We start from the raw sequence: 24684 nt of genomic DNA, 5'->3' as shown, positions 1-24684 counted from the left end.
TTACATATTTCTGCTTCTTTCTTCTCAATTCTTTTTTTTTTTTTTTTTTTTTTTTTGCTGTACGCGGGCCTCTCACTGTTGTGGTCTCTCCCGTTGCGGAGCGCAGGCTCCGGACGTCCAGGCTCAGCGGCCATGGCTCACGGGCCTAGCCGCTCTGCAGCATGTGGGATCTTCCTGGACCGGGGCACGAACCCGTGTCCCCTGCATTGGCAGGCGGACTGTCAACCACTGCGCCAGCAGGGAAGCCCTCAATTCTTTTTTTTTTAACATCTTTATTGGAGTATAATTGCTTTACAATGGTGTGTTAGTTTCTGCTTTATAACAAAGTGAATCAGCTATACATATACATATATCCCCATATCCCCTCCCTCTTGCATCTCCCTCCCACCCTCCCTATCCCACCCCTCTAGGTGGACACAAAGCACCGAGCTGATCTCCCTGTGCTATGTGGCTGCTTCCCACTAGCTATCTATTTCACATTTGGTAGTGTATATATGTCCATGCCACTCTCTCACTTTGTCCCAGCTTACATTTAAAAAGCAATCACATAAAACTATCTATAAAATTGTATTATATTGTTGGGCCTATAACATACATAAATGTAATATATTTAACAATAACAACACAAAAGTTAGGGTGGGAATAAGGCTATATTGCAGTAAGAACATTTTATTAGATGATAAATCATATGAATAAATAAAGGGAACCAAAAGTGATAAATAAGAAGGTTAATATAACTTTATAGATTTGTCCTCCCCTTTCTTCTCTTAGGTTCATTAAAAGACATTATAGAAAGCAATAATTGTAACAATGTATAGTTAACATATACAGATGTAATACGAATAAAAAATAGAAATAAAAAGAGTAGATGGAGCTATATAGGAGTAATCTTACTGGAATTAAATTAGTATAAATATGTATCTAAAGATTATATAGGAGTATATCCTATTGGAATTAAGTTAGTATAAATATGAGGTCAGTTTTGATAAATTAAAATGTACATTTTAAAACCTAGGGCAACCGCCAAGAAATTAGCTCCAAAAGTATAGTTTAAAATAATTAAAGTGAGAGACTGGCGGCATGGACTAATATATACTACCAAATGTAAAATAGATAGCTAGTGGGAAGCAGCCGCATAGCACAGGGAGATCAGCTCGTTGCTTTGTGATCAACTAGAATGGTGGGATAGGGAGGGTGGGAGGGAGACGCAAGAGGAGGAGATATGGGGATATATGTATATGTATAGCTGACTCACTTTGTTATAAAGCAGGAACTAACACACCATTGTAAAGCAAATATACTCCAATGAAGATGTTTAAAAAAAAATAATTAGGCTTCCCTGGTGGCACAGCGGTTGAGAGTCCGCCTGCCGATGCAGGGGACGTGGGTTCGTGCCCCAATCTGGGAAGATCCCACATGCCACGGAGCGGCAGGACCCGTGAGCCAGGGCCACTGAGCCTGCGCGTCTGGAGCCTGTGCTCCACAACGGGAGAGGACACAACAGTGAGAGGCCTGCATACCACAAAAAAAAAAAAAAATTAAAGAATTCAAATGGCTCACTAGAAAATATTCACTTAAGCAAAAACGAGGTAATAAAGGAGAAACAAAGGAGAACGTAGACATGAGATAAATAGAAGATAAATGGCAAATATCAGATAAAATACAGCTATATCAATAATAATATTAAATGTGAACGGATTAAACAATTGAATCGAGGCAGAGATCCAACTATTTGCTGTCAATAGGAGATAAACTTTTTTCTTCCAGTTTTATTGAGATATAATTGACATATAGCACTGTGTAAGTTTAAGGTGTACAGAATAATGATTTGACTTAAATAAATCAGGAATTTATTACCGTAATAAGTTTAGTGAACATCCATCATCACATGTAGATAAAAATAAAAGAAAAGGAAAAAAGTTTTCCTTGAGATGAGAACACTTAGGATTTACTCTTACCAACTTTTATGTATAACATACAGCAGTTTTTTTGTTTGTTTTAATTTATTTATTTTTGGCTGCGTTAGGTCTTTGTTGCTGCACACGGGCTTTCTCTACTTGCGGCAAGCAGGGGCTACTCTTCGTTGCAGTGTGCAGGCTTCTTATTGTGGTGGCTTCTCGTTGCAGAGCACGGGCTCTAGGCACACGGGCTTCAGTAGTTGTGAGGCACGGGCTCAGTAGTTGTGGCTTGTGGGCTCTAGTGCTCAGGTTCAGTAGTTGTGGTGCACGGGCTTAGTTGCTCTGCAGCATGTGGGATCTTCCCGGACCAGGACTCGAACCCGTGTCCCCTGCATTGGCAGGCGGATTCTTAACCACTGTGCCACCAGGGAAGCCCCATACAGCAGTTTTAATTATATTTATCATGTTGTACTTTACATTTCTAGTACTTATTTATCTTATAACTGGAAGTTTGTACCTTTTGACCACCTTCATCAGTTCCCCCTCCTCCCACCCCCACCTCTGGTAACCACAAATCTGATCTCTTTTTCTATGACTTTGTTTTTTGAAGCATTATTTACCTACAAACACTATGTTAGTTCCTGATGCAGAAGATAGTGATTCTACATTTCTATACTTTACAAAATGATCACCATGATAAGTCTAGTTACCATTTGTCACCATACAAAGATAGTACATTATTATTGACTATATTCCCCATGCTGTACACTTCACCCCGAGATTCATTTATTTTGCAACTGGAAGTTTGTACCACTTAATCTCCCTCACCTATTTCACTCATCCCCCAACATCTCTCCACTCTGTCAACCACCAGTTTGTTCTCTGTATCTGTGACTCTGTTTCTGTTTTGTTATGTTTGTTCATTGTTTGGTTTTTTAGAATCCACATATAAGTGAAGTCATTCAGTACTTGTCCTTGTCTGTCTGACTTATTTCACCTACCATAATACCCTCTAGGTCCATCCATGTTGCGGCAAATGGTAAGATTTCATTCTTTTTTATGGCCAAGTAATATTCCATCTCTCTCTCTCTCACACACACACACACACGCACACACGCACACACACACACACACATGCACAGACACTATGTTTTCTTTATCCATAGGCATGTAGGTTGCTTCCATATCTTGCCTATTGTAAGTAATGCTGCAGTGAACATATGTGTGTATATATCTTTTCGAGTGTTTTTGTTGTATTCAAAAAATACCCAGAAGTGGAATTGCTGGATCATAAGGTAGTTCAATTTTTAGTTTTATTTTATTATTATTTTTCTTTTGCGGTACGTGGGCCTCTCACTGATGTGGCCTCTCCCGTTGCGGAGCACAGGCTCCGGACTCGCAGACCTAGCGGCTATGGCTCATGGGCCTATCCACTCCGCGGCATGTGGGATATTCCCGGACTGGGGCACGAACCCGTGTCCCCTGCATCGGCAGGCGGACTCTCAACCACTGCGCCACCAGGGAAGCCCAAATTTTAGTTTTTTTGAGGAACCTTCTTACTGTTTTCCATAGTGGCTACACCAGTTTACATTCCCACCAACAGTGCACTAGAGTTCATTTTCTCCACATCCTCTACAACGCTTGTTATTTGTTGTCATTTTTATAATAGTCATTCTGATGGGTGGGAGGTGATACATCATGGTGGTTTGATTTTGTATTTCTCAGATGATGTTCAGTGATGCTGAGTGATCTCAGTGATGTTCAGAATCTTTCTTTTTTTTCTTTGCAGTTAATTTACTTATTTTATTTTTTATACAATTTTTAAAGGTTACCATTCACAGTTATTATAAAATATTGGCTATATTCCCTGTGTTGTACAATACATCCTTGAGCCTATCTTATACCCAATAGTTGTACCTCTGACTGCTTCATCCCTATATTGCCCCCACCCACTAGTAAACACTAGTTTGTTCTCTATATCTGTGAGTCTGCTTCTTTTTTGTTATATTCACTAGTTTGTTGTATTTTTAGAATTCACATATCTTACAGTATTTGTCTTTCTCTGTCTGACTTATTTCACTGAGCATAATGCTGTCCAAGTCCATCCATGTTGCTGCAAATGGCAAAATTTTATTCTTTTTTATGGCTGAGCAGTATTCCATTGTATATAGATACTATTTCTTCTTTATCCATTCATCTGCTGATGGGCTTTGAGGTTGTTTCTATGTCTTGGCAATTGTAAATAATGCTGATATGAACATTGCGTTGCATATATCTTTTCAAATTAGTGTTTTTGTTTTTTTTCAGATATGTACCCAGGAATGGAATTGTTGGGTTGTATGGCAGTTCCATTTTTAGTTTTTTGAGAAACCTCCCTACTGTTCTCCATAGCGGCTGCATCAATTTACATTCCCACCAACAGTGTACAAGTGTACCCTGTTCTCCACATCTTCGCCAACATTTGTTATTTGTTGACTTTTTCTTAATAGCCATTCTGACAGGTGTGAGGTGAAATCTAATGGTGTTTTTTTTTAACATCTTTATTGAAGTATAATTGCTTTACAGTGGTGTGTTAATTTCTGCTTTATAACAAAGTGAATCAGTTATACATATACACATGTCCCCATATCTCTTCCCTCTTGCATCTCCCTCCCTCCCACCCTCCCTATCCCACCCCTCTATGTGGTCACAAAGCACCGAGCTGATCTCCCTGTGCTATTCAGCTGCTTCCTACTAGCTATCTATTGTACGTTTGGTAGTGTATATATGTCCATGCCACTCTCTCACTTTGTCACAGCTTACCCTTCCCCCTCCCCGTAGCCTCACGTCCATTCTCTACTAGGTCTGCATCTTTATTCCCATCTTGCCCCTAGGTTCTTCATGACCATTTTTTCTCTTTTACATTCCATATATATGTGTTAGCATACGGTATTTGTTTTTCTCTTTCTGACTTACTTCACTCTGTATGACAGACTCTAGGTCCATCCACCTCACTACAAATAATTCAATTTCGTTTCTTTTCATGGCTGAGTGATATTGCATTTTATATATGTGCCGCATCTTCTTTATCCATTCATCTGTTGATGGACACTTAGGTTGCTTACATGTCCTGGCTATTGTAAATAGAGCTGCAGTGAACATTTTGGTACATGACTCTTTTTGAATTATGGTTTCCTCAGGGTATATGCCCAGTAGTGGGATTGCTGGGTCATATGGTAGTTCTGTTTTTAGTTTTTTAAGGAACCTCCATACTGTTCTCCATAGTGGCTGTATCAATTTACATTCCCACCAACAGTGCAAGAGGGTTCCCTTTTCTCCACACTCTCTCCAGCATTTATTCTTTGTAGATTTTTTGATGATGGCCATTCTGACCGGTGTGAGATGATACCTCATTGTAGTTTTGATTTGCATTTCTCTAATGATTAATGATGTTGAGCATTCTTTCATGTGTTTGTTGGCAATCTGTATATCTTCTTTGGAGAAATGTCTGTTTAGGTCTTCTGCCCATTTTTGGACTGGGTTGTTCGTTTTTTTGATATTAAGCTGCATGAGCTGCTTGTAAATTTTGGAGATTACTCCTTTGTCAGTTGCTTCATTTGCAAATATTTTCTCCCATTCTGAGGGTTGTCCTTTTGTCTTGTTTATGGTTTCCTTTGCTGTGCAAAAGCTTCGACGTTTCATTAGGTCCCATTTGTTTATTTTTGTTTTTATTTCCATTTCTCTAGGAGGTGGGTCAAAAAGGACCTTGCTGTGATTTATGTCATAGAGTGTCCTGCCTATGTTTTCCTCTAAGAGTTTGATGGTGTCTGGCCTCATATTTAGGTCTTTAATCCATTTTGAGTTTATTTTTGTGTATGGTGTTAGGGAGTGTTTTAATTTCATTCTTTTACATGTAGCTCTCCAGTTTTCCCAGCACCACTTATTGAAGAGACTGTCTTTTCTCCATTTTATATTCTTGCCTCCTTTATCAAAGATAAGGTGACCATATGTGTGTGGGTTTATCTCTGGGCTTTCTATCCTGTTCCATTGATCTACATTTCTGTTTCTGAACCAGTACCATACTGTCTCGATTACTGAAGCTTTGTAGTGTTGTCTGAAGTCAGGGAGCCTGATTCCTCCAGCTCCGTTTTTCTTTCTCAAGATTGCTTTAGCTATTCGGGGTCTTTTGTATTTCCATACAAATTGTGAAAAATTTTGTTCTAGTTCCGTGAAAAATGCCACTGGTAGTTTGATAGGGATTGCATTGAATCTGTAGATTGCTTAGGGTAGTAGAGTCGTTTTCACAATGTTGATTCTTCCAATCCAAGAACATGGTATATCTCTCCATCTATTTATATCATCTTTAATTTCTTTCATCAGTGTCTTATAATTTTCTGCATACAGGTCTTTTGTCTCCTTACGTAGGTTTATTCCTAGATATTTTATTCTTTTTGTTGCAGTGGTAAATGTGAGTGTTTTCTTAATTTCACTTTCAGATTTTTCATCATTAGTATATAGGAATGCAAGAGATTTCTGTGCATTAATTTTGTATCCTATTACTTTACCAAATTCATTGATTAGCTCTAGTAGTCTTCAGGTAGCATCTTTAGGATTCTCTACGTATAGTATCATGTCATCTGCAAACAGTGACAGCTTTACTTCTTTTCCAATTTGGATTCCTTTTATTTCTTTTTCTTCTCTGATTGCTGTGGCTAAAACTTCCAAAACTATGTTAAATAATAGTGGTGAGAGTGGGCAACCTTGTCTTGTTCCTGATCTTAGTGGAAATGCTTTCAGTTTTTCACCACTGAGGACGATGTTGGCTGTGGGTTTGTCATATATGGCCTTTATTATGTTGAGGTAAGTTCCCTCTATGCCTACGTTCTGGAGGGTTTTTATCATAAATGGGTGTTGGATTTTGTCAAAAGCTTTCTCTGCATCTATTGTGATGATCATATGGTTTTTCTCCTTCAGTTTGTTAATATGGTGTATCACATTGATTGATTTGCATATATTGAAGAATCCTTGCATTCCTGGGATAAACCCCACTTGATCATAGTGTATGATCCTTTTAATGTGCTGTTGGATTCTGTTTGCTAGTATTTTGTTGAGGATTTTTGCATCTATATTCATCAGTGATATTGGCCTGTGGTTTTTTTTCTTTGTGGCATCTTTGTCTGGTTTTGGTATCAGGGTGATGGTGGCCTCGTAGAATGAGTTTTGGAGTGTTCCTCCCTCTGCTATATTTTGGAAGAGTTTGAGAAGGATAGGTACTAGCTCTTCTCTAAATGTTTGATAGAATTCACCTGTGAAGCCATCTGGTTCTGGGCTTTTGTTTGTTGCAAGATTTTAAATCACAGTTTCAATTTCAGTGCTTGTGATTGGTCTGTTTATGTTTTCTATTTCTTCCTGGTTCAGTCTCGGAAGGTTGTGCATTTCTAAGAATTTGTCCATTTCTTCCAGATTGTCCATATTATGGGCATATAATTGCTTGTATCTAGGATCTCAAATGATCTCTCTTGTACAAAGGATCTCTCATGATCCTTTGTATTTCTTCAGTGTCAGTTGTTACTTCTTTTTCATTTCTAATTCTATTGATTTGAGTCTTCTCCCTCTTTTCTTGACAAGTCTGACTAATGATTTATCAATTTTGTTTATCTTCTTAAAGAACCAGCTTTTAGTTTTATTGATCTTTGCTATCGTTTCCTTCATTTCTTTTTCATTTTTTTTCTGATCTGATCTTTATGATTTCTTTCCTTCTGCTAACTGGGGGGTTTTTGTTCTTCTTTCTCTGGTTGCTTTAGGTGTAAAGTTAGGTTGTTTATTTGAGATGTTTCTTGCTTCTTAAGGCAGGATTGTATTGCTATAAACTTCCCTCTTAGAACTGCTTTTGCTGCATCCCATAGGTTTTGGGTCATTGTGTTTTCATTGTCATTTGTTTCTAGGTATTTTTTGATTTCCTCTTTGATTTCTTCAGTGATCTCTTGGTTATTAAGTAGTGTATTGTTTAGCCTCCATGTGTTTGTATTTCTTACAGATTTTTTTCTTGTAATTGATATCTAGTCTCATAGCGTTGTGGTCGGAAAGGATACTTGATATGACTTCAATTTTCTTAAATTTACCAAGGCTTAATTTGTGGCCCAAGATATGATCTATCCTGGAGAGTGTTCCATGAGCACTTGAGAAGAATATGTATTCTGTTGTTTTTGGATGGAATGTCCTATAAATATCAATTAAGTCCATCTTGTTTAATGTATCCTTTAAAGCTTGTGTTTCTTTATTTATTTTCTTTTTGGATCAGCTGTCCATTGGTGAAAGTGGCGTGTTAAAAGTCCCCTCCTATGATTGTGTTACTATCAATTTCCCCTTTTATGGCTGTTAGTATTTGCCTTATTTATTGAGGTGCTCCTATGTTGGGTGCATAAATATTTACAACTGTTATATCTTTTTCTTGGATTGATCCCTTGATCATTATGTAGTGTCCTTCTTTGTCTCTTGTAATAGTCTTTGTTTTAAAGTCTATTTTGTCTGATATGAGAATTGCTACTCCAGCTTTCTTTTGATTTCCATTTGCATGGAATATCTTTTTCCATCCCCTCACTTTCAGTCTGTATGTGTCCCTAGGTCTGAAGTGGGTCTCTTGTAGACAGCATATATACGGGTCTTGTTTTTGTATCCATTCAGCCAGTCTGTGTCTTTTGGTTGGAGCATTTAATCCATTTACATTTAAGGTAATTATCAATATGTATGTTCCTATTCCCATTTTCTTAATTGTTTTGGGTTTGTTATTGTAGGTGTTTTCCTTCTCTTGTGTTTCCTGCCTAGAGAAGTTCCTTTAGCACTTGTTGTAAAGCTGGTTTGGTGGTACTGAATTCTCTTAGCTTTTGCTTGTCTGTAAAGCTTTTAATTTCTCCATCAAATCTGAATGAGATCCTTGCTGGGTAGAGTAATCTTGGTTGTAGGTTTTTCTCTTTCATCACTTTAAATATGTCCTGCCACTCCCTTCTGGGTTGCAGAGTTTCTGCTGAAAGATCAGCTGTTAACCTTATGGGGATTCCCTTATGTGTTACTTGGGTTTTTTCCCTTGCTGCTTTTAATATTTGTTCTTTGTATTTAATTTTTGATAGTTTGATTAATATGTGTCTTGGCGTGTTTCTCCTTGGATTTATCCTGTTGGGACTCTCTGTACTTCCTGGACTTGATTAACTATTTCCTTTCCCATATTAGGGAAGTTTTCAACTATAATCTCTTCAAATATTTTCTCAGTCCCTTTCTTTTTCTCTTCTTCTTCTGGGACCCCTATAATTTGAATGTTGGTGCATTTAATGTAGTCCTAGAGGTCTCTGAGACTGTCCTCAATTCTTTTCATTCTTTTTTCTTTATTCTCTTCTGTAGTAGTTATTTCCACTATTTTATCTTCCAGGTCACTTATCCATTCTTCTGCCTCAGTTATTCTGCTATTGATCCCTTCTAGAGAATATTTAATTTCACTTATTGTGTTGTTCATCACTGTTTGTTTGCTCTTTAGTTCTTCTAGGTCCTTGTTAAATGTTTCTTCATTTAAAAAATTTTCTCCATTCTATTTCCAAGATTTTGGATCATCTTTACTATCATTATTCTGAATTCTTTTTCAGGTAGACTGCCTATTTCCTCTTCATTTGTTAGGTCTGGTGGGTTTTTGCCTTGCTCCTTCATCTGCTGTGTGTTTCTCTGTCTTCTCATTTTGCTTAACTTACTGTTTGCGGTCTCCTTTTTGCAGGCTGCAGGTTCATAGTTCCTGTTGTTTTTGGTGCCTGTCCCCAGTGGCTAAGGTTGGTTCAGTGGGTTGTATAGGCTTCCTGGTGGAGGGCACTAGTGCCTGTGTTCTGGTGGATGAGGCTGGATCTTGTCTTTCTGTTGGGCAGGTCCACATCTGGTGGTGTGTTTTGGGGTGTCTGTGGCCTTATTATGATATAGGCAGCCTCTCTGCTAATGGATGGGGTTGTGTTCCTGTCTTGCTAGTTGTTTGGCATAGGGTGTCCAGCACCGTAGCTTGCTGGTCGTTGAGTGGAGCTGGGTCTTAGCATTGAGATGGAGATCTCTGGGATATTTTCGCCGTTTGATATTACGTATAGCTGGGCGGTCTCTTGTGGACCAGTGTCCTGAACTTGGCTCTCCCACTTCAGTGGCACAGCCCTGACGCCTGGCTGGAGCACCAAGAGCCTGTCCTCCACACGGCTCAGAATAAAAGGGAGAAAAAAAAGAAAGAAAGAGAGAAAGAAGATAAAATAAAATAAAGTTATTTAAAAAATAATTATTAAGAAAAAAATATTTTCAAGTAAAAAAAAACCAAAACAAACTGGACAGACAGAACCCTAGGCCAAATGGTAAAAGCAAAGCTATACAGACAAAATCACACACAGAAGCATACACATACACACTCACAAAAAGAGAAAAAGGGAAAAAATATATATATATATCGTTGCTCCTGAAGTCCACCTCCTCACTTTGGGATGATTCATTGTCTATTCAGGTATTCCACAGATGCAGGGTACATCAAGTTGATTGTGGAGATTTAATCCGCTGCTCCTGAGGCTGCTGGGAGAAGTTTCCCTTTCTCTTCTTTGTTCGCTCAGCTCCTGGGGTTCAGCTTTGGATTTGGACCCGCCTCAGCATGTAGGTCGCCTGAGAGCGTCTGTTCTTCGCTCAGACAGGATGGGGTTAAAGGAGCAGCTGCTTTGGGGTCTCTGGCTCACTCAGGCCGGGGGGAGGGAGGGGTACGGATGCGGGGCGAGCCTGCAGTGGCAGAGGCCGGCATGACATTGCAGCAGCCTGAGGCGCGCCGTGCATTCTCCCGGGGAAGTTGTCCCTGGATCATGGGACTCTGGCAGTGGCGGGCTGCACAGGCTCCCGGGAGGGGAGGTGTGGAGAGTGACCTGTGTTTGTACACAGGCTTCTTGGTGACTGCAGCAGCCGCCCTAGCGTCCCATGCCCGTCTCTGAGGTCCACGCTGATAGCCGCGGCTCGTGCCCGTCTCTGGAGCTCCTTTAAGCGGTGCTCAGAATCCCCTCTCCTCGTGCACCAGGAAACAAAGAGGCAAGAAAAAGTCTCCTGTCTCTTCAGAAGCTCCAGACTTTTTCCCTGACTCCCTCCTGGCTAGCTGTGGTACACTAGCCCCCTTCAGGCTGTGTTCACGCAGCCAACCCCAGTCCTTTCCCTGGGATCCGACTGAAGCCCGAGTCTCAGCTCCCAGCCCCCACCCGTCCCGGCGGGTGAGCAGACAAGCCTTTCAGGCTGGTGAGTGCTGGTCAGCACCTGTCCTCTGTGTGGGAATCTCTCCGCTTTGCCCTCTACACCCCTGTTGCTGCACTCTCCTCCGTGGCTCCAAAGCTTCCCCCCTCCACCACCTGCAGTCTCCGCCTGCGAAGGGGCTTCCTAGTGTGTGGAAACCTTTCGTCCTTCACAGCTGCCTCCCACTGGTGCAGGTCCCGTCCCTATTCTTGTCTCTGTTTTTCCTTTTTTCTTTTGCCCTACCCTGGTAGGGAGTTTCTTGCCTTTTGGGAGGTCTGAGGCCTTCTGCTAGCGTTCAGTAGGTGTTCTGTAGGAGTTGTTCCACATGTAGATGTATTTCTGATGTATTTGTGGGGAGAAAAGTGATCTCTGCGTCTTACTCTTCCGCCATCTTGAAGCTCCTCTCTAATGGTGGTTTTGATTTGCATTTCCCTGATGATTAGCAATGTTGAACACCTTTTCATGTTTCTGTTGGCCATCTGCATTTCCTCTTTGGAAAAATGTCTATTCAGTTCTTCTGCCCATTTTTAATCAGGTTATTTGCTTTTTGATGTTGAATTGTGTGAGCTGTTTATGTATGTTGGATATTAATCCCTTATCAGTCATATCATTCGCAAATGTTTTCTCCCATTCTGTAGGTTGTCTTTTTGTTTCGGTGATGGTTTCCTTTGCTTTGCAAAAGTTTTTAAGTTTAATTAGGTTCCATTTGTTTATTTTGCTTTTATTTCCTTTATTTAGGAAAAGGATCCAAAAAAATATTGCTGTGTTTATGTCAAGGGATGTTCTGCCTATGTTTTCCTCTAGTTTTATATTATCCGGTCTTACATTTAGGTCTTTAATGCATTTTGAATGTATTCTTTTATATGGCGTTAGGGAATGTTCTAATTTGATTTACATGTAGCTGTCTGGTTTTCTCAGCACCACTTATTGAAGAGACTGTCTTTTCTCCATTGTATATTCTTGCCTTCTTTGTTGTAGATTAATTGACCATAAGTGCATGGGTTTATTTCTGGGCTTTCTGTCCTGTTCCATTGATCTGTGTATCTGTTTTTAATGCCAATACTATACTGTTTTGGTGACTGTAGCTTTGTAGTGTAATATGAAGTTAAGGATCATGATTCTTCCTGCTTTGTTCTTCTTTCTCAAGATTGTTCTCTCTATTAAAGGTATTTTGTGTTTCCATACAAAGTTTTAAATTATTTATTCTAGTTCTGTGAAAAATACCATTGGTATTTTGATAGGGATTGCATTGAATCTGTAGAGTGCCTTGGGTACTATGTTCTTTTTAACAGTATTAATTCTTCCAATCCATGAACATGGGATATTTTTCCATCTGTTTGTGTCATCTTTAGTTTCCTTCATCAGTGTCTTAAAGTTTTCCAAATACTGGTCTTTTACCTCCATGGTTAGAGTTATTACCAGGTATTTTATTCTTTTTGATGCTATTGTATGTGGGATTGTTTTCTTAATTTCTCTTTCTAGTAGTTCATTGTTAGTGTATAGAAACGCAACAGATTTCTGCATATTAATTATGTATCCTGAAAATTTATGGAGTTGATTTATGAGTTCTAATAGTCTTTTGGTGTCTATAGGATTTCTATGCATAGTGTCATGTCATCTGCAAACAGTGACAGTTTTACTTCTTCCTTTCCAATTTGCATTCCTTTTATCTTTCATTTCTTTTTCGTGTCTGATTGCTGTGGCTAGGACTTCCAATACTATGTTGAATAGAAGTGACAAGAGTGGGCATTCTTGTCTTGTTGTTGATCTCAGAGGAAATGCATTCAGCTTTTCACTGTTGAGTATGATGCTGCTGTTGGCTTGTCATAAATGGTCTTTATAATGTTGAGATATGTTCCTTCTATACTCATTTTGTTAAGAGTTTTTATCATAAATGAATGTTGAATTTTGTCAGAAGCTTTTTCTGCATATGTTGAGATTGTCACATGATCTTTTTTCTTTTATAAATTTATTATTTTATTTATTTATTTTTGGCTGCATTGGGTCTTCACTGCTGTGTGCGGGCTTTCTGTAGTTGTGGCAGTCGGGGGCTACTCTTCATTGTGGTGTGCGGGCTTCTCATTGCAGTGGCTTCTCTTGTTGCAGAGCATGGGCTGTAGGCGTGCAGGCTTCAGTAGTTGTGGCATGCAGGCTCAGTAGTTGTGGCTCACAGGCTCCAGAGCACAGGCTCAGTAATTGTGACCACGGGCTTAGTTGCTCCATGGTATGTGGGATCTTCCAGGACCAGGGCTCGAACCCATGTCCCCTGCATTGGCAGGCAGATTCTTAACCACTGTGCCACCAGGGAAGCCCCTCTCACATGATTTTTGTTCTTCAATTTGTTAATGTGATGTATCACACTGATTGATTTGCCGATATTGAACCATCTTTGCATTTTGGGATAAATCCCACTTGATCATGGTGTATGATCCCTTTAATGTATTTAGCATACTTTTGTGGTCAGAAAAAATGCTTGATATAATTTTTATCCTCTTAAATTTGTTGAGTCTTGTTTTGTGGTGTAGCATGTGATCTATACTGTAGAACATTCCATGTGCCCTTGAAAAGAATGTCTATTCTGCTGTTTTGGGGTGTAATGGCCTGTTGATATCTAAGTCCAACTAGTCTATTGTTGCCTTACTGATTTTCCATCTAGATGATCTGTCCATTGATGTAAATGGGGTGTTAAAGTCCCCTACTTATTATTGTCAGTTTCTCCCTTTATGTCTGTTAGTATTTGCTTTATATATTTAGACGCTTCTGTATTGGGTGCATATATGTTAATGAGTGTAGTAGCCTCCTCTGTGTTGATCCCTTTATTATTATATAATTCCCTTCTTTGTCTTTTATTATAGCCTATGTTTTACAGTCTATTTAGTCTGATATGAGTATTGCTACCCCTGCTTTCTTGTCATTTCCATTTGCTTGAAATATCTTTTTCCATTCTGTCACTTTCAGTCTGTATGTGTCTTTAGCCCTGAAGTGAAGTCTCTTGTAGGCAGCATATTGAAGGGTCTTGTTTTTTTCATCCAGTCAGCCACACTCTGTCTTTTGATTGGAGTATTTAGTCTCTTGACATTTAAAGTAATTTTTAATAGATATGTACTTATTGCTATTTTATTGCTTGTTTTCTCATTGTTTTTATAGTTCTTCTCTGTTCATTTCTTCTTTTAGTTTCTTCCCCTATGTTTGATGATTTTCTTTAGAAGTATACTTGTGTTTCTTTCTTCTTAGTTTTTGTGTATCTATTGTAGGTTTTTGATTTGTGGTTACCATGGGACGCATATATGTTGACCTATAATTATATCAACTTGTTTTAAACTGGTAATTTTTAAGTTCAAACACATTCTAAAATATTTACATTTTTTACTCACCTCCCCGACATTTTATGTTTTTGATGCCATATTTTACATCTTTGTGCTTATCCCTTATCTATTTATTGTAGTCATAGTCACTTTTACAATTTTTTATCTTTTATTCTACATACTGGCTTATTTAATGGTTGATCCCCAGTCCTTACCATATATATATTTGCCTTTCCTAGTGGGATTTCCCCTTTCCTGTAGATTCTTATTTCTTTTCCACTTAGAGAAGACCCTTCAACATTTCTTTTAGGGTAGGTTTAATATTGATGAACTGTTTTAGTTTTAGCTTATCTGAGAGATTCTTTGTCTCTCCTTCTATTCTAAATGATAGTCTTGCTGGGTAGAGTATCCTCGGTTGCAGGTTTTTCCCTTTCAGCACTTTGAATAATCATGCCACTCCCTTCTGGCCTGTAAAGTTGCTGCAGAGAAATCAGCTCTTAGCCTTATGGGGATTCGCTTGTATATGACTTTTTGTTTTTCTCTTGTTGCCTTTAGTATTCTCTTTAACTTTTGCCATTTTAATTATGATATGTCTTATTGTGAGTCTGTTTGAGTTGATCTTGTTTGGGACCCTCTGTGCTTCCTGTACCTGGATATCTGTTTCCTTCTTCAGGTTTGGGAAGTTTTTAGCCATAATTTCCTTAATTACATTTTAGATCCCCTTCACTCTCTCTTCTCCTTCTGGGATCCCTTATAATGTGAATGTTGGTATGCTTAATGTTATCCCAGAGATCTCTTGAATTGCTTTAATTTTTTAAAAAGTTGTTTTTCTTTCTGCTGTTACGATTGGATTGTTTCCATTATTCTGTCATCCAGATCACTTATGCATTCTTCTGTATCACTTAGTCTGCTATTCATCCCGTCTAGTGTGTTGTTTCTTATTTCAGCTATTGAATTATTCATTTCTGATTGGGTCTTTTTTTATATCTTCTAGTTGCTTGTTAAAATGTTAGCTGTTTGCATCAATTCTTTTCCCTAATTCAGTTAACATTGGTAATTTCATTACCAATGTTTTGAATTCTTTATCTGGTAAATTGTTTCTTTCCATTTCATTATTTCATTTTTTCAGGGATTTTCTCTTTCAATTGAGAGTAGTTCTTCTGCTTTTTTCATTTGTGTAACTTTCTCTGCCTCTATGAATTTAGGTGAAATAGTTACCTATTGCAGTTTTGAAGGGGTGCTCTTATGAGGGAGTGTCCCTACACGGACTGCATGTGTCCGGTGCCTTTGGTGGGAGAGCTGGATTTGACTTGTATGCCAGTCACATATTTCCACAGGGTGTGCTGGCAGCTATCACCCCAGTAGGGAGTGGGGCTGGAGATGGAGGGGCGCGAACTGGCACTGTGTGAGGCAGGGCTTTCCCTCTGCTCAGTGGCCATCATGACCCTACGTGGGGCAGGGTCTGATCCCAAGTTACTGGAGCAGAACCCCTGAGGGTTGGACTCAGGCTGGCTCTGTTCCCTTTAAGTGTGTGTTTTTCGCTCTCCCCACACCAGGTCTCTTGCCCCTGAGGAGGGGAGTGCCAAAGCAAGGGGGGGGCCCATGTGCAGATACAGGTCTGATGTGCTGCCTGTGTAAGTGCCTGCGACTCTACTCAGATGCAGCCTCGGATGCAGGTGTCCTTTTTCCCTCACAGCCAATCACTTTCCCAGCCTCCACTGCTCTCGGCCCTCTTTGCTCCATAGAGCTGGTGGAGGCCTGTGTGGACTCTCGGTGTGTATTGGGAGGTGAGCTGTGTAGAGTGACACCACAGCTTTGTCTTTTGGTTGTTGAGTTGTAAGAGTTTTTAAAATATATTCTGGTTTTTTGTTTTTGTTTTTTTTGCGGTACGCGGGCCTCTCACTGTTGTGGCCTCTCCCATTGCAGAACACAGGCTCCAGACGCGCAGGCCCAGTGGCCATGGCTCACAGGCCCAGCCGCTCTGCGGCATGTGGGATCTTCCCAGACCGGGGCACGAACCCACGTCCCCTGCATCGGCAGGCAGACTCTCAACCACTGTGCCACCGGGGAAGCCTTAAAATATATTCTGAATAATAGATCCATATCAGATATATCATTTGCAAATATTTTCTCCCATTCTTTAGGTTGTCTTTTCACTTTCTTAATAATGTCCTTTCATGCACGAAGGTTTTAAAAAATAATTTATTGAGGTGAAATTCACATAACATGAAATTAACCATTTTAAAGTGAATAACAGTTTAGTGGTATTTAGTACATTCACAGTGTTGTGCAACCACCATCTCTGTCTAGTTCCAAAACATTTCTGTCCTTCCAAAGTAAAACAGCTTACTCATTAAACAGTTTCTCCCCGTCTTTCCTACCTCCAACACTTGGGAACCACCAGTCTGAATTTAGTATCTATGGCTATATCTATTCTATATTATTTGATGTAGTAATAAAATCATTCAAAATGTGACCTTTTGTGTCTGGCTTTGTTCACTTAGCATAATGTCTTTTTTTATTTTTTACACAGGGAAGATTTTTTTTTTTAATAAATTTATTTTTGGCTGCATTGTGTCTTCATTGCTGTGTGTGGGCTTTCTTTAGTTGTGGCAAGTGGGGGCTAATCTTCATTGCAGTGCGCAGGCTTCTTATTGCGGTGGCTTCTCTTGTTGTGGAGCACAGGCTCTAGGCACACGAGCTTCAGCAGTTGTGGTGCATTGGCTTCAGTAGTTGTGGCTCGTGGGCTCTAGAGTGCAGGCTCAGTAGTTGTGGTGCAGGCTCAGTAGTTGTTGCTTAGTCGCTTTGCAGCATGTGGGGTCTTCCTGGACCAGGGCTTGAACCCATGTCCCCTGCATTGGCAGGCGGCTTCTTAACCACTGCACCGCCAGGGAAGCCCTAGCATAATGTCTTGAAGGATCGTCTACGTTGTAGCATGTATCAGTACTTCATTCCTTTTTATGGCTGAATAATATTCCACTGTGTGTATACATCATAATTTGCTTATTTATTCTTCTGATTATGGACATTTGCACTGCTTCTACCTTTTCACCTTTATATACATGCACGTGCATGTGATTGAATACTTATTTCCAATTATTTTGGGTATATACCTAAGAGTGGAATTGTTGAATCATACAGTAATTTTATGTTTAATTATTTGAGGAAGCACCAAATGATTCACATTTTTGATGCTCTTAATTCCTTTGTGTAGATCCAAATTTCTATCTGTTACTATATTTTTTCCCTGAAGTACTTCCTTTAACATTTCTTATAGTAATGGTGTGCTTCGGTGTAATCTCTCAGCTTTTGTTTGTCTGAAAAAGTCCTTATTTTTTTCCTTTGTTTGGAAGGTATTTTCACTGTGTATAAAATTCTGGGTTGACAGATTTTTTTTTCCCTTTCAGTATTTTAAAGATGTTGCTCCTAATGTTTTCTGGATTGCATTGTTTCTGATTGTTTCTGCATTGTGTCTGCTATCATTCTCATCTTTGTTCCTATGTATGTAATGTGTCTTTTTGCTTTAGATGCTTTTGGTATTTTCTGTTTTCCCATGACTTTCAGTGATTTGATTATGATGTCCGCTTTTTTAATTAGAAGTATAGTTTTTTTTAATTCATTAATTTATTTGGCTGTGCCATGAGGCATGCGGGGTCTTAGTTCCCCAACCAGGGAGTGAACCTGTGCCTCCTGCACTGGGAGTGCAGAGTCTTAACCAGTGGACTGCCAGGGAAGTTCCTAAATTGAAGTGTAGTTGAGTTACAATATTGTGTTAATTTTAGGTGTACAGCAATGTGATTCAGTTCTATATATATGTTTTTTCAGATTTTCCATTATAGATTATTACAAGGTATTGACTATAATTCCCTGTGCTATATGGGAAATCCTCGTTGCTTATCTATTTTATGTACAGTAGTTTGTATTTGTTAACCCCATACTCCTAATTTGTCCCTCCCCGTTCCCTCTTCTCTTTGGTAACCATAAGTTTGTTTCATATATCTGAGTCTGTTTATGTTTTGTGTACAGATTCATTTGTATTATTTTTAGATTGCACATATAAGTGATATCATATATATTTGTCTTTCTCTGACTTACTTCACTAAGGATAATATTCTCTAGGTTCATCTATGTTGCTGCAAATGGCAATATTTCATTCTTTTTTATGGCTGAGTAATACTACATTGTATATATACCACATCTTTTTTTAAAACTTTTTAAAATTAAAAACATTTTTTAAAATTTTTTTTTCCATCTTTTTTTTTTTTTTGGTACGTGGGCCTCTCACTGTTGTGGCCTCTCGCTTTGTGGAGCACAGGCTCCGGACACGCAGGCACAGTGGCCATGGTTCACGGACCCAGCCGCTCTGCGGCATGTGGGATCTTTCCAGACCGGGGCACGAACCCATGTCCCCTGCATTGACAGTGGACTCTCAACCACTGCGCCACCAGGGAAGCCCTAATTTTTATTTTTTTAATTTATTTTTATTTAAAAGTTTTCATTTTATATTGGACTATTTTGATTTAGTGTTGTGTTAATTTCAGGTGTACAGCAAAGTGATTCAGTTATACATATACATATATCTATTCTTTTTCAAATTCTTTTCCCATTTAGGTTATTACAAAATATTGAGCAGAGTTCCCTGTGCTATACAGTAGGTCCTTGTTGGTTGTCTGTTTTAAATACAGTAGTGTGTATACGTCAATCCCAAACTCCCAATTTATCCATCCCCCTCCCACCTTTCCCCTTTGGTAACCATAAGTTTGTTTTCTATGTCTATGAGTCTGTTTCTGTTTTATAAATAAGTTCATTTGTATCATTTTTTTAGATTCCGTATATAAATGTTTCATCTTTCATTGTCTAACTTACTTCACTTATTTATTTATTCATTTTTGGCCACGCAGAACAGCTTGCAGGATCTTAGTTCCCCGACCAGGGTTTGAACCCAAGCCACAACAGTGAAAGCACCAAGTCCTAACCACTGGACCACCAAGGAATTCCCTGACTTACTTCACTTAGTATGATAATCTCCAGGTCCATCTGTGTTGCTGCAAATGGCATTATTTCATTCTTTTTTATGGCTGAGTAATATTGCATTGTGTATGTATAACCACATCTTCTTTATCCATTCATCTGTCGATGGACACTTAGTTTGCTTCCATGTCTTGGCTATTGTAAATAGTGCTACTGTGAACATTGGGGTGCATGTATCTTTTTAAGTTAGAGTTTTCTCTGGGTATATGCCCAGGAGTAGGATTGCTGGATCATATGGTAACTCTAATTTTAGTTTTTTAAGGAACCTCCATACTGTTCTCCATAGTAGCTGTACCAATTTATATTCCCATCAACAATGTAGGATGGTTCCCTTTTCTCCACACCCTGTCCAGCATTTTCATTTGTAGACTTTTTGATGGTAATCATTATGATTGGTGTGAAGTGTTACCTCACTGTGGTTTTGATTTGCATTTCTCTAATAATTAGTGATGTTGAGCATGTTTTCATGTGCCTGTTGGCCATCTGCATGTCCTCTTTAAAGAAATGTCTATTCAGGTCTTCTACCCATGTTTTGATTGGGTTGTTTGATTTTTTTTTTTTGATATTGATTTGTATGAATTGTTTGTATATTTTGGATATTAACCCCTTGTTCATTGCATCATTTGCAAATATTTTCTCCTATTCCATAGGTTGTCTTTTCATTTTGTTGATGGTTTCCTTTGCTGTACAAAAGCTTTTAAGTTTGATTAGGACCCATGTGTTTATTTTTGTTTTTATTTCTATTGCCTTGGGAGACTGAGCTAAGAAAATATTGTTACGATTTATGTCAGAGAATGTTTTGCCTATGTTCTCTTCTAGGACTTTTATGGTGTCATGTCTTATATGTAGGCTTTAAACCATTTTGAGTTTGTTTTTGTATATGGTGTGAGTGAGTGTTCTAACTTCATTGATTTACATGCGGCTGTCCAGCTTTCCCATCACCACTTGTTAAAGAGACTGTCTTTTCTCCATTGTATATTCTTGCCTCTTTTGTCATAGGTTAGTTGACCTATGTATGTTATGTGTCTTTTTGCTCTAGGTGCGTGGGTTTATTTCTGGGCTCTCTGTTCTGTTCCGTTGTACTATGTATCTGTTTTTGTGCCATTACTACACTGTTTTGATTATTGTAGCTTTGTAGTATAGTCTGAAATCTGGAAGCATTATGCCTCCAGCTTTGTTCTTTTTCCTCAGAATTGCTTTGGCAATTCTGGGTCTTTTGTGGTTCCATATAAATTTAAGGATTATTTGTTCTAGTTCTGTGAAAAATGTCATGGTTATTTTAGTAGGTATTGCATTAAATCTGTAGATTGCTTTGGGTAGTATGGCCATTTTAACAATATTAAGCCTTCCAGTCCAAGCACATGGGATATTTTTCCATTTCTTTGAATCATCGTCTATTTCCTTTATCAATGTTTTGTAGTTTTCAGTATATACACCTTTCATCTCCTTGGTCTTTCATCTCCTAGGTATTTTTTTTTTTTGGATACAATTTAGAATGGGATTGTTTTTTCACCTTCTCTTTCTGATATTTCATTGTTAGTGCAAAGAAATGCAACAGATTTCTATATATTCTTGTGTTCCGCTACCTTGCTGGATTCATTTATTAGTTCTAACAGTTTTTGTGGGGGACTTCAGGGTTCTCTCTATAGAGTATCATGTCATGTGCAGATAGTGGCAGTTTTATCTCTTCCTCTCCAATTTGTATACGTTTTATCTCTTTTTCTTGTCTCATTTCTGTGGCTAGGGCTTCCGATACTGTGCTGAATAGAAGTGGTGAGAGTAGGCATCCTTGTCTTGTTCTGAATTTAGTGAGAAGGCTTTCAGCTTTTCATCATTGAGTATTATGTTGGTTATGGGTTTGTCGTAAGTAGCTTTTATTATGTTGAGATGTCTTCCCTCCATACCCACTTTGGTGAGAATTTTTATTATGAATTGTTGAATTTTGTCAAATGCTCTTTTCTGCATCTATTGAGATGATCATGTGGTTTTAGCCTTTCCTTTTGTTGATGTGGTGTATCACATTGATTGATTTGCGTATGCTGAACCATCTTTGTGACCCTGGAATAAATCCAGCTTGATCATGGTGTATGATTCTTTTTATGTGTTGTTGAATTTGGTTTGCTAATATTTTGTTGAGGATTTTTGCATCTATATTCATGATTACCTTGTGCCTTGGTGTGGTTTCTTCATGTTTCTTATGTTTGGTTTTGTTAAGCTTCTTGGACATGGTGGTTAATATTTTCATCATATTTGGAAAATTTTTGGTTATTATTTCCTCAAACATATTTTCTTTGTTTCTCCCTTCCTCTCTACTCCTTCTGGAATTCCAATCCCAGGTGTGTTAGCCCACTTGTATTCCACAGCTCACTGAAGTTTTGTTCATTTTTTTTCAGTCTTTTTTCTCTAGATGTTTCATTTTAGTTTCTATTTCTGTGTCTTCAAGTTTACTAATTTTTTGCGGTTTTTAATTTTCCATATTTTAAATTCCATATATTATATTTTTCTAGAATTTTTCTAAAATCTCTAGAATTTCAACTTGGATCTTTTTTATATCTTCCATTTCTCAATGTTGTGCTCATGCTTTCCTCTACCTTCTTGGACATATTGAGTATATTTACAATAGTTCCTTTAACATTTTTATCTCCTAATTTTCATAATCTATGTTGTATCTGGGTCCATTTCTGTTGATTAATTTTCCTCTTAGTTATGGGCCATAATTTCCTGCTTATCTACATGACTTACAATATTTTAGTAGACACCAGACATTCTAGATTTAACATTGTTGGGTATTAGGTTTTATATACATGCATAAATTTTATATACATATATAAATCCCATTTAAATTTGGGGATTTTGTCTTATATATAGTTAACTCTGAGTCTGTTTGATCCTTTATTTTTTGAAGGCTTGCTTTCAAGCTTTAGTTAGGAAAGTATTTCATGTACAGCTAATTTGGTCCCAATAGTAAGGCAATACTCTTCTTATGATTCTACCTTATTATTCTACAGTACTGCCCTTCCAGCCTATGGATTAGGAAGTCATTCCACACTGGCTGATGGGAACACAAAGTACTCCTTCAGGGATTCCTTTGGAGATTGTTCCACGTATTCCTTTCTGGTGCTTCTTTCTCTTCTCTTCATGGTTTTCTCTCCCATGTGTGTAGATCAATACTTAATCAAAGACTTGAAGGTACCTCTGCACATCTCCAGAGCACTATGTCTCTGTGTGTCTGCCTCTTCTCTGATAATTTGCTTCACACATTTTAGCTGCCTTGGCCTCCCCAAACACTGAAATGTCTCCTCAACTCACCAGGACAGCTTGTCTCTGTTTGGATTCCCCATCACTGTACTCACTTTTCCTAGCCAGGTAGCTGGGGAACTTGATGAACTCAATTTGTTCGTTTTTCTTCTTTCAGGGATTACTGTTCTGTAATGATGTTATCCAGTGTTTGAAAACAGGGTGTTTTCATATATTTTGTCCAATTTTTAGTTTTTAAGGCTGAAAGACAAATTCTATTCATGTTATTTCATCAAAGGTGGAAGCAGAAATTCCTTCTCTTGGATTTTGTGCTGCTGGTTCATTGTGATCTTGTCAGCTCTTTGATGCTTTTAAAGATTTAAAAAACATTTTATTCAACATATTTTGTTCTTTTGATTGGAAAGTTTGGTTAAGACAGCCTAGGCTATCATTATTAGAAATGGAAATTCTTATGGCCTTTTCTTTTTTGAAAATTTTTATTAGAGTATAGTTGATTTACAATGTTGTATTAGTTTCAGGTGTACAGCAAAGTGAATCAGTTATACATATACATATAGCCACTCTTTTTTAAGATTCTTTTCCCATATAGGCCATTACAGAGTATTGAGTAGAGTTCCCTGTGCTATTCAGTAGGTCCTTATTGGTTATCTATTTTATATATAGTAGTGTGTATATGTCAATCCCAATCTCCCAGTTTATCCCTCCCCCCACCCCTTATCCCCTGGTAACCATAAGTTTGTTTTCTATATCTGTGACTCTACTTCTGTTTTGTAAACAAGGTCATTTGTACCCTTCTTATGTCCTTTGCAATTAAAAAATAAAATAGAAGAAGATTCTATGATATCCTCATAAAATTAGAACAGTTGGGTGAGAGGAGGTAGATAATGCTGTGGTTCCTCTGAATATTCAAAAGGATAAAATAAGAAACCTGGGACATATTTTAGGCCTTGGGTAGGTTTCCCAGACTTGGCCCTGTTTTGCATGGTATGGATAGTAGATGGTAAGTTACTAATAGACCAGTAGGTAGGATTCTTACAGCAGAAAATAATGTAGAAAATTGAAGGAAGCCATAGTGGGACAGTTATGATGGGCTGTTTTGATTTTCACCTAGATACTCTACATTTCCTCATTTTTCTACACTGTCAATTACATCTGGTACCTGTACAAAGAGCTGAGGATGAAACCCCACCAGAGTGGACAGAGCACAGTTCCACTGGTAAGTTTTATTCAGAGCTAATAGTTATGAACAATATGCTAAGACAAACCCATACATCCTTGACAAACAGCACTCAAACAACACTGGCGTAGTTTCCAGTCTGTTGACATGACTTCCTCTTCTCTCTTGCCGTCACCGCCACCACCAACAGGATTTGATTATAGGAAATATTATTTATAGTATTGCCATTCCTGCCTGGTTCCTTTCAGTAAGGGAAATCCTTCTTGGCTCTATGCCAATCCGTCATTATTTTTAGAGTAAAGAAAAAGATCTTGGAGAGCAGTTAGGGAAAGTGCTCAGCCAGCTAACATGGGATTTGGGTTACAGGTATTGGAAAGGGAGGGTGTTTGTTCTTCTCTGATGTATTTCTTTGGTATGTGTGGGTAACAGGTATTGGTGTGAAGAAGGGCAGAGGAATTCATGTGTGGTAATCAGAAAACAAGATGGATCCAGGGAGCAACTGTCTTTCCTTCTTCAGTTCACAAAGAGTTTGGGGCACTGTCTAGCATTACAAAAAGAGAGGAGAACACAAAGTCAGTGAGTCAGTACATCTGGATTCTTTTTTGTGTATACATATCTTACATGTCACATAGTTCACCTATTTCATGTGTACAATTCAGTGGTTTTAAAAGTAAACTTACCAGGTTGTAAAATTATCATCATAGATCAGTTTCAGAATATTTTATTTGCCCCAATAAGATCCTTCATGCACATTTACTGTTAATCC

General features: G+C 38.4%; 1 protein-coding gene across 6 annotated transcripts in view; it reads left to right on the top strand.

Moving 5' to 3' along the window:
• The window catches only part of TMEM116 (transmembrane protein 116), a 138554-nt gene that overhangs the window by 59725 nt on the left and 54145 nt on the right, over window positions 1–24684 (top strand). For 4 of the 6 annotated variants that reach the window (XM_060120678.1, XM_060120675.1, XM_060120673.1 and 1 more), the window contains exon 5: window positions 23853–23957. The exons of the other annotated variants lie outside the window; for them this stretch is intronic. In XM_060120678.1, the coding sequence (XP_059976661.1) occupies window positions 23853–23957 (105 nt within the window). The remainder of the gene's footprint in view (window positions 1–23852; window positions 23958–24684) is intronic. 6 annotated transcript variants of the gene reach the window in all.

Source organism: Lagenorhynchus albirostris, chromosome 14 (assembly GCF_949774975.1).
Source record: "Lagenorhynchus albirostris chromosome 14, mLagAlb1.1, whole genome shotgun sequence".
Classification (NCBI taxonomy): Eukaryota; Metazoa; Chordata; class Mammalia; order Artiodactyla; family Delphinidae; genus Lagenorhynchus; species Lagenorhynchus albirostris.
This window is presented reverse-complemented; position numbering and strand designations above follow the sequence as displayed.